This window comes from Rhipicephalus microplus, chromosome 10 (assembly GCF_043290135.1).
Source record: "Rhipicephalus microplus isolate Deutch F79 chromosome 10, USDA_Rmic, whole genome shotgun sequence".
NCBI lineage: Eukaryota > Metazoa > Arthropoda > Arachnida > Ixodida > Ixodidae > Rhipicephalus > Rhipicephalus microplus.
This window is the reverse complement of record NC_134709.1, coordinates 75628586-75639505: the sequence shown is the minus strand read 5'-3', so window position 1 is coordinate 75639505 and position 10920 is coordinate 75628586. Positions and strand designations below refer to the sequence as shown.

At 45.2% G+C, this 10920-nt stretch overlaps 1 protein-coding gene across 1 annotated transcript; it reads left to right on the top strand.

The window, feature by feature from the left end:
- Positions 1-7384: 7384 nt before the first annotated feature.
- Positions 7385-10532, top strand: LOC142774303 (uncharacterized). Its single transcript, XM_075874700.1, has 3 exons — positions 7385-7892; positions 8752-9438; positions 9586-10532. The coding sequence occupies exons 1-3, from the start codon at positions 7385-7387 to the stop codon at positions 10530-10532; spliced, it is 2142 nt and encodes a 713-aa protein (XP_075730815.1).
- The last annotated feature ends 388 nt before the right edge of the window (positions 10533-10920 follow it).

The window sequence follows — 10920 nt, the reverse complement described above, 5'->3', positions numbered from 1 at the left end:
AAAAAATTGGAAGCGACCGGAGTGCAAAACTAAATTAAGCCGGCACACAACTTTACTAAAATATAAGGATGCAGATCCGTCGGCGCAAGAAAACATGTTCATGTATTTACGTATTAAGGTAGCACATGCAGAGGAAGAAACTTTACTGAAAAGGGAACGTTCTTTTTAATATACAAATGACAAGGGACATGCGTGTACGTCTTTGATCGTATTGAGGATGTTGTTTGATGACGTACGCGTATGTCTATGAGCGTTATAGGGTTAAGAATTGTTTGAGTGATTGTATTCACTGCCACTCCAAAACGCAGAATTATTTTGCAAACCGTATTAACAAACCTGTCGCACTTTAATTTTAAGCAATTTTAGGCCAAATACAGGTAAATATATTCTTATAGGGCGTACCATTTTACTAAGATGGCTCACTTCAAAGTCTTGTTTAGGCCTAACTATTACTTTACCGACACCCAAAGTATTATTCCCAAGCGAAGATATGTTTCACGAACATTTCTTGAAATGTAAAACTGTAATGTACTTAAAGTGCGCCCATCAGCGCTTCCCTGTATACTCTAACCTACAGCTGGATTTGAAAACACACGCGTCCTAAATAGTTACCGAGCCCTGTTTATGCGAATTAGAAGACATTCATTGGGCATTTTTATTTGCAGCATTTATTTACCGTTCACCAATAATAAGAATTTGCGTTGCAAGTGTATAACTCAGTTTTTTTTATGTCCACTACACGAACAGAACCATTGATGTTCTTTTAAAACATTTTATTTTGTGCCACTTTTAGCACTGTAGCATTGTAATCTTGCTATTTTTCTTTTGCTTATATTTGTCTTATATCTCATCTAGCATCTCTAGTGGACACTGCTTTGTTCTTCGTGTGAAAAATAAGAGCATGAATATATAATTATATAACAAACAGGAAGAAATTGGCAGTGTCTTCACCCGAGTGGCAAAAAGCGTAATATCATCTAACTTGACTGCACCTGCACCTATCATGCTCCACAGCCTTATAGAGCGCACAATAACAAGAGAGCCGAAAACGGCGTGCTACCTATCCATCAGAATTGCCTTATCCGATAGCGAATAGGGTATTCCCTTGAGAGCTCAGGTTCAGGACTAAGCGGGTCAAAGCTATTTGTCAGAGAATGCAGACTCGCATCGACATTGGGGCAAGGCGTGTTCGACAGGATATAGCCGCGAAAAGGGCCAGATGACCGAGGAGAAAGGGGGGGGGGGGTAGGCGTTGGCGGTGCGAACCATGGCCTGCTTTATCTCGAAAACACCTCGCCAAAGTAGCCTCACACGTTTACGTCTGAGCCCCTTCTCACTTCTTCTCGCACCGCCTGTTCTGGGCGCGATTTCGGTCCTTATCGGAGTGGTTTGTTTGCGGAGCGCATCAGGGTGTATGATATACACCATAAAGGCGGCTTATGCAAGCGAGATTCTTGGCATTCATTGCTTATTTCGAAATTTCATTTTTTATTGTCTTCTGCATCTTACTTTATATCGCGCTGCTGCTTTGTTTATTCCAGTGAACGTTGAGACGCCAGCCCATCTGTGTGTTTTTGATTTGCCGATGCCCATCCCCAACTCCATCCATCTTTGCGGCCTAATTTAAAAGTCTTACCTTCAAGATAGCGTCGAGCAGCAATGCCATTCTGCTCGCATTCATAAGCGTGCTACAAACAAGGGTGCTCGAAATTAAAACAAAACTACGCAAAATACAGAACTGACGCTTTTTCGTTGTTCTCTGCCTCAGAAGGTTATTTCCAGGCGCTATCGCCATGAGCTATATAAGCGGCGCTGCATAATGCGTCCCTGAACATTATTTTTCTTCAAGCATTTTATATTAAGACACGGGTAAAAATTCGCATCGCTGCGTAAGGCTCTTTCTTTTTCTGATAATCGTGTCTGAATCTTTTCCTTTGTTCAAAACCTGTCCTTTTGTGAACATTTGTATTCGTTTTCATGTGCTATACATAATGTTTAGCATTACATTATTGAAATGACTGATAAACTACACTTCTAAATGTAAGAAAATTTATGATGAAGCATGCTTATTGTGGGTACAATAACTGCTGTGGACAAGCATTATATATTTTGATAAAACTGTGCAATATACAGATATTACGATTTCTGCTATTATTGTTTATGTGTGTTCGTGCACATAACCAGAATTTTTTCAACACCATGTTTCTTGACACCTTTCACTGCCTACTTCAATATATATTAAGTTCATCTGCTGTTCTATATTACTATATTATAAACGGCATTCTTAGAGCTCCAATGTGAGGACGCCCCAATCAGGTGTCCTTCGATAACTATGCAGTCAGACATCATCCTTTCAACGGTGAACCATGCAGTCAGCATCAACCGTTTCAACGAGCATGCTCCCTATGGTGTATGATTAGTTTACTCACTTTTCTATCACCAAAGCCGCTTTAGTTTCTGCACCAAGAAGGCGATAAATAAGACTCAGGAACCACCGCAATACAAAGCATACATTGTTTCCTGGTATTGAGGACAATGCGTGCGCCATCGGCCTTACCATACTGAATGCGCCAGTTCACGTCTGATTACCGAAACTAAGCAGCATTGGGCTCAGTCAGTACTTGGGAGGGTGAGGGCATTGCACACCTGTTGACATAACTGTCGCATGACACAAAGGTTAGTTGGACGTATTTCTGCTTACATTGCCGATCGCGCAGAGAACACTGGCATCGAGTTGCACACTGAAAATGGTGTGGATTGGCTCACGACCAATGCTGCTTTTCTGCTCACAAGTAGAATCACCGCCGCCGACACCAGCACCGGAACGGTCGCGAAAGGAGCTGTTTAACGCTGTTGCGTCATCATTGCGGTAGTAATGTTTCATAACGGATAAGTTCATCTGGATTTGCAACGATAAGTTTTGCATAAACTGTGATGCTCTCCCGTGATATGTAGCATACCGGGATTTTACTATCGTGCTCGTAGATATCACGTTCTTAAGGCATAACATTTTCAAGTGCTGTTTATCGAAGACATAGAGTCGCAAAGCCCGAGGCACCATAACAAATCTAGAATTCCTATCTGTGCCGTCCTATTGTTCTATTCCCAACTAAAATGAATAAATGGGAAACAGCAATAACAATTATCGGCTTTTACACAAAAGCGAGGTTCTCATGACGAATAATAAGCGAAATTGAGCGCTATTTAATTTACGCTAACACACTTACACACGTGTCAGTTTTCGTCATGTATTCTTCAGATGTGTTGTAGAACTAATACGCTTCGTTAAGACATGTGTCTTTTACATGGTTGCTCAACTTCCTTGCTCGCATACCCGAGTTATTTCTTGTGTGAATTATTTTTCTTCTTTTTTTCTTGTTCACATGAGCCGGCGGAGTCACCGAAGCATGCTTTCACATTCAACAGGACATTTTTCTCCACAACTTCTTCAATGATTCTTTATTTTCATCTTTTTTATGCCCCGCCGCGGTGGTCTAGTGGCTAAGGTACTCGGCTGCTGACCCGCAGGTCGCGGGTTCAAATCCCGGCTGCGGCGGCTGCATTTCCGATGGAGGCGGAAATTTTGTAGGCCCGTGTGCTCAGATTTGGGTGCTTGTTAAAGTACCCCAGGTGGTCGAAATTTCCGGAGTCCTCTACTACGGCGTCTCTCATAATCATATGGTGGTTTTGAGACGTTAACTTTTTGTTACCGCGCGAAAATGGTTGTTTTTGATATGTCTCGGGAAGATCATTTTTGCCAGTTGGAAAAGTACTCCAGCACGCATTGCAGCATTCCAAACTTTGCACAACGAAACGCTCCTTCTAAAGAATGTATGTGGTAGAGCAACAAAAATATTTTGGAATGTATAAAAAAGTGAAAAGTGTAGTCTTTTCGGTCACAAGCTGGTAAAAACGCAATGAAAAACACTACATAGGCAAAAATATTCCAAAAAGTTAAATTCAGAATATACGTTTTGTAAGTAAATGTCACAGGAGTAGTATAAAACATATAGAATGTTGTACAAAAATATTTTTCTTCACTTAAACAAAGAAAATCAGAACAGAGGTGCTGCTTAAGTGCTCGTGCCATGCGATGAAGCATTGCATGATTTTTTTGTGTGCGCTTGTGAGACAAGTTTACTTGTACACTTTTTCTCAGTAAATTTTTGTAGTGTTACGATAAGAGTCTCGTGGTGTTCCAATAGTCGTAGATGAATGCCCGTGATGTGAATAATCTCTCTATAAATGAGATGCACACTGAACTTCGCTATTTCATCTAGCGTGACCTCTTTCTATGAGCCACCTTACACTGCATAGGTTGGCGTTCCAATATATGCATCCAAGCACTTTTTTTTTCATTTTCGCGCATATCGTATTTTAAAAAAATGACAAGACCAGCGAAGTTCTAGAACGTTTCGCACTGCTTCGTAGTCAGGGCCAACATGTGTTCTGGGGGCATTCTAGTTGTTAGGAGAATCTCTTCAGCCAGCGCCAGCAAACTGCACCCCAGCGAAGTGTAAGCCACGCACGTAACCAGAGTAGCTATAAGACTGTGCGCAAAGGTAAAAAACTAAACACACTTGCGGCGGAGAAAAGTACTTGAGGATGTAAACAAAACAAACAAACCTACGAAAGGCTGTGGATTTATGAGGCTGATGCAAAACTCGTCGCCATAAAACTTGAAGCTGAGGTGCTGTCCTCGAACACTAAGCTCGCCGTCACTCAATTCAGGTGGGGTTGCAAGACAGTTTCGGGCAGCGCATGTGTTTATCAGCGCTGATGCGCACCCATGCGTGTGGGTCGACGACCTCATAGGAGCGACTAGTGACACTAGATGCAACCCTGTGACTGATATAACGACGCAAGCGAAACCAAAGCTTCTGGAAACTGTCAGAGAAGGCCGCCTCGACACTTCAAACATGCGGCGGACCTTCGTAAATAATTTTAGTAGAACAAATCTTCCCTGACTCCTAGGAAGAGCTCCCTATTAAATAGCTGGCACAAACCTCTGGCAATGCTTTCTGCTTAACATTGTGAAATCGCGAAGCTGACACTTTAATTGAACATTTGGCTTGCAAAGGCTCTTTTCATTACAGAACATCGATGTTACTGTAGCATAATCACGAGGGGCATGCACATCTCTCAAGTTCGCCAGCCTACTACACTTTTCCACCAATACACGCACACTGTTTCGCGCAAAGACCTGTCAAAAATCACTATGTTGTCGAAACGCGCAAAATCAAATTGATTCTGAGAGTTCAGTGTCTGGACTAACCTCTAAAATGTGCTAGGAGCACAAAAAATAAATTTAACATGCCGAAATCAATTATCCAAAAGCATCGATCACCGGTGATCGATTTGAATAGGCGGGGTAACGAAAGAGTTAAACCTCACAAATCAATCATTTTATTTCTTTCCGGGCGACACCATGGCGTCATATACTCCATTAAAATATGGCTTTGCCTTCAAACATTCATCTCACCTTTCGTGCTTCTTCGATGTTCAATCTGTCATCGCGGCATAGATTTTTTTTCCTTTTTGAAATGACAAAGAGGGGCACGGCACTGATTTTTGCCATTGCGTTCTTGCGGTAAAAACGCACTTTCTAGGCGACGTTTTCTAAGGTTGAAGCCTGTCATGACGTCCCGTATCCAAAACCTACGCGTGCATTCCCTCAGTGCTTTGAGGTGGGATGTTTTCGGTACACATCGTCGTGTTTGCTATACCCTTGAATTTGTACTCTCCCAATTCGAACGCTGCGAGTCTCTCCTGGAAATGGAAGTAAAGGAGGGCGAATGCAGAGGAATAAGCTTGTGGAACAGCATTTTGATTCACGCACAGCCATCGTCTTAACATATATAAAAGGTGCAGGTCAGAGAGCCGGTCGTTGGCCGTGTGATTGAAATATATTGGCTGTGGAAAGAGTTTGATACTGCCATATAAAAATACCAGAAGGTATAAACGATGACAGGGCGAGATTTCAGTGCAGGAAGCGTTGAATTATAAGTTTTGCCCTGGTTATGTTTTGTGACCTGAAGTGTGGTTTTATGCATGAAAGAGAAACCACAGCCAAGCTTCGCCAACGCATAATATTCTCAGTAAAGATACGCGGAATCATCTGTGATGCGCAGTTTTGAAGCAGGAATATGTTACTTATTAGCGTTTCAGCACACCTAAAGACTACGTGTGGGATATGCGCTGACTGGTCCTGATTTGAAATCCGATCGAGCGCTTGTACCTTGCAACAAACTAGTTGCCATACGCAGCTTTTGCAGATGCGCCGGCTCTTGCTTTAAAGAACACAGCAGTTATACCTTCTCAGGCAGCCGTAGGGTTCATAACTATGTAGAACTTAACGGTGCTGCAACATTTCTTTTACAGCGGATAATATTATAAAATATTCCGTTTTGCTGTGTCTGACCGTAACTTGTTTTATGAAAACGCCCCTTGGAAAGGTCGGAAATATTACAGTACTGTACTGGCAGACCATTGCCAGATTGCCTAAACAGTGAAAGCTTTCAGCTTGAAGCGTCTTTCTTGCTTATTGATTGCTTCATTAGTGCCAGACATTTGTGTCGTAAGTGCAAGAATGTCTGTTAACGGCAAAATGTTTCCTAATACTCTGGAAAGCCAAAAAGCCAACACTAAGCAGCCAGAAATATTCAATGATGACATCATCCACATTCTGTTCTTTGCTGCTAAGGAACTTTTGTATTCTGTCCATCGTCCATTCTTCAAATACAGATTTAAAAGGCAGTTTCCTTTCCAATAGAGTCGGGCGTGGTTGATTGATTGATTGATTGATTGATTTATATGTGGGGTGTAACATCCGAAAACCATGAAATGATTAAGGGAGACGCCATAGTGGAGGGCTCCGGAAATTTCGACCACCTCGGGTTCTTTACCCTTCATCAAATCTGAGCACACGGGCCTACAACATTTTCGCCTCCATCGGATCAGGCGTGGTCTGATGGTGTCAGACTTGACAAGCGAGAAGAGTTTCAGGGCCGACTCAATGCCCAGCCGCAACATCACTATGCTACAAGGCAGGCGGCAGTATTTATTTAAAAGGTTAGTGTTACAATGTTGGTTCAAATGCAGCGCCCCCCCCCCCCCCCGTGGTGCTGATAGTTGTGTTAGTTGTGATAGTTGTGCAAGCCTGGCACAGCAGCGGGGTGGCCGTTTTGGGAAATAATAAAACAGTTCGTTCTGGGCTAAGGGCTCGAGATGTTCTCGTGTTCTTCGCGGGCCTGATCGCCTACTGTTCACGGTTGTCACTAACGCCTGGCCATTTGTTAATCTACACATGTAACAACTGACGACGAGGTTGAAAGGAAGTTTCATGTAGGTCTTCGTTCCCGCAGCTCTCTGCCATCTGTTCACCATGCCAAGTTTCAGCAACCTTGAGCCATTCGAGGGGGGAGGAGACTACTGGCCCTGTTACGTGGACAGGTTCAAAGCATTTTTCCTGGTGAATGATGTCGCCCCAGACAAGTGTACTGCCGTGTTCATCAGCTGCTGCGGGCAGAAAACGTATGCTTTGCTCCGCAATTTGGTCAAGCCCGCCAAGCCCAGTGACAAGAATCTAGACGAGATTCTTCAAGTACTTGGAAGCCATTATTGTCAGAAGCCCTCTGCCGTCATGCAGCGTTTTCGTTTCAACTCGCGCGTTCGCGCGGAAGGCGAATCAGTCAGCAATTTTATCGCAGCCCTAAAAAGCCTGTCAGAGCAATGCTGCTTCGGGGCTGAACTCGAAAACTTGCTCCGCGACCGCGTCGTGTGTGCCATAAACAACATGGATGTCCAAACAAGACTTCTGGAAAAACCGGACCTTACCTTCGACGATACTGTGCAGACCGCCCTGGCAATGGAAGCAGCAAAAAGGGACGCAAGTGAGATGGCGCAAGAGAACACAAGCTTCTTCATCACCAAGCAACCGAAAAAACAGCACAGCATAGTGTATCAGTGGATACCAGGTCATTGCGGTATATATGGCAATGACCGCGCAGATGAGGCCGCTAGATCTGCACACGATGGTACCCAATACACAGCCATCCCGTTCTCAAGAACCGACGCAGCTACAAGACTTCGTTCGCTTGCACGTGACCTCACACTGGTACAGTGGAACTCGACAGACTTCACAAACGCGCGTTTGCATAACTTGGATCCCGATCTGCAGCTTCGTCTTCCCCCAAGGATATTTCGAGCTGAGGAGACTCTTCTATGCCGCCTGTGGCTTGGAGTGGCTTCACGAACGAATACCCTTATCCTATCGGGATGGCCAGCTCTCCTACATGCACTTACTGCAGTTGCGAAGAAACCATCGCGCACCTTCTGTGTAAGTGCACCTATTTCAACGTGCGAAGACAAGAACTCACTGCAGCCCTGGATAGACTAGACAATCGGCCTTTGTCGAAACAAAGGATTCTGGGTCATTGGCCAAGCCCATCCTCAGCCCAGAAGGCTTTGAAAGCTTTGCTGCGCTTTTTGCGGACAACTGGCCTCAGAGACAGACTTTAGTGTCTTATACTCTTTGATGTTGCCTTTCCTCTGTCGCAATTTTTTTGTAATTTCTCCCTCTCTTCGCAACATTTCTTTTTAACATCTATCATTCCCCTCACCCATTTCCCCACCACAGGGTAGCCAGCCGGTCTAAGAACTGGCTAACCTCCCTGTCTTTCCGCTTAAACATTCTTCCTCCTCTTCCTCCGAACACAAGCAGCGCTTTCTCGACTCACCGTGTCTCGTCAGGTTCTGGGGGCGTCACCTGCTACCGCTGTGGGGACGGACATCTTGCATCAAAATGCAAGCATGTGAAGACAATCTGCAATTACTGTGACAAACGAGGTCATTTGGTGAAAGTGTGCAATTCGCGACGAAGGGACAGCCAAGCCCAAAGCAACAGCCCGACCAAGGCACGTTCATTCTCGTCTTGCAGTTCACCACCGTCGAGTAACCGTCATCGTGTTAATACGGTACGCAAGCAGGACGCCGCAACCACTTCATTTTGCGAAGTTTTTGACATGTGGCAAGTCGACTACGCCACGCCGCCTCCGCCTTTCAGCGTCACTGTTGACGTTTGCGGCAAGCCGCTCCACATGGAAGTGGACACGGGGGCAAGTGTCTCTGTCATGGCCAAGTCGCGTCTTCTTAAGCTTTTGCCTTCGGTTCCTGTGCAGCCATCACAATTGCTTCTGCGAAGCTATTCCATGGAACTAAAAAAGGTTCAGGGCAAAGTTGACGTCAGTGTGAAGTTTCATGGCAGAGAGGCCGACCTACCTATTTTTCTGACCGGAGACGGATCGCCCACTCTTCTTGGACGCAACTGGATGCGTGAGCTGGGCATTGGCGTCTCCGATGTTGAAGTGAACATCTACGCACTTTCCGACGTCAAACACCTAGTACAAGACTACGCCGAAGTGTTTGAAGAAGGCCTGGGTACATTCAAGGGTGCTAAAGCTCCTCTACATGTTTCTTCAGATGCTCCGCCTCGGTTCTTCAAGCCACGTCCACTGCCGTAAGCCTTGACAGATGGAGTAACTCAAGAAATCCATAGACTAAGAAGAGATTCGATTCTTGTTCCAGTCAAGACAGCAAAGTGGGCTGCACCTATTGTTCCTGTGACCAAAAAGGATGGACGCATCAGAATCTGTGGAGACTTTGGTGTCACCATAAACCCAGTGGAAACAGTGGAGCAGTACCCCATTCCAAGGATCGAGGACCTGTGGACTGTGCTTGCTGGAGGTGAGAAATTCACAAAATTGGATTTGCGAGATGCGTACCAGCAAGTTGTCCTTGACGAGGCCTCTAGGGAGTATGTCACAATTTCGACGCACATGGGGTTATTTCAGTACACCCGGTTGCCTTTTGGTGTCTCATCTGCTCCTGCCATATTTCAGCGCGAGATGGAGAACTTGTTCAGGGGACTGCCTCATGTAGCAGTCTACTTTGACGACATTCTTGTGACTGGCGCAAATAATGCTGAGCACCTTCGCAACCTTCGTGCTGTACTTAGCAAGCTTCAGGAATCGGGCCTCAAGCTGAAACTTGAAAAATGCCATTTCTTCAGGCCGCAAGTTGAGTATCTCGGGCACATCATCAGCAAGGAACGCCTTTCCCCGAATGTTGACAAGATAGCAGCCATTCTGCATGCTCCTGTGCCTCAGGGTGTCAGGGAACTTCAGAGTTTCTTGGGAGTTGTAAACCTCTACAGGCGCTTCTTACCCAATCTTTCATCGCTCCTTCGTCCACTCCACTTACTTCTTTGTGAAGGGAAGAAGTGGGAGTGGAGACATGAACAACAAGATGCATTCAATGCCTGCAAGCGTTTGGTGACATCAGCTCCAGTTCTAGTGCATTTCAACCCTGCCACGCCTGTTTGCATCAGCTGTGACGCATCACCTTATGGTATAGGTGCAGTTCTAGAGCACAAAGATGCTGATGGCGGGAAACATCCCATCGCTTTTGCCTCGAGGAGCTTGTCAAAAGCAGTACAAAACTACAGTCAACTCGACAAGGAGGCATGGCCTTAGTGTTTGGTGTGGATCGGTTCCACCAGTACTTGTGGGGCATCTCATTCTAAGCATGCACTGACCACAAGCCACTTGATCTGCTGGGTGCCAACAAGCCCGTTCGCGTGCAAGCTTCGCCTCGAGTGGTCAGTTGGGCTCTGAAGCTGTCTGCTTACAAGTACGAACTTGTATACAAGCCTGGCAAAGAGCTCGGCCACGCTGATGCCCTTAGTCGACTGCCTCTCCCAACTGACACTACTGCATTACCACGACCTGCTGAAATCTTCTTGCTAGAGGAGGCATATCAGAGACTCCTTTTACTAGGTGTTGTGGCCCGAGCCACACGAAATGATCCACTTCTGGGCCATGTTGTTCTTGCAGTTCTGAAAGGAGAAAGCCTTCCAGTAGG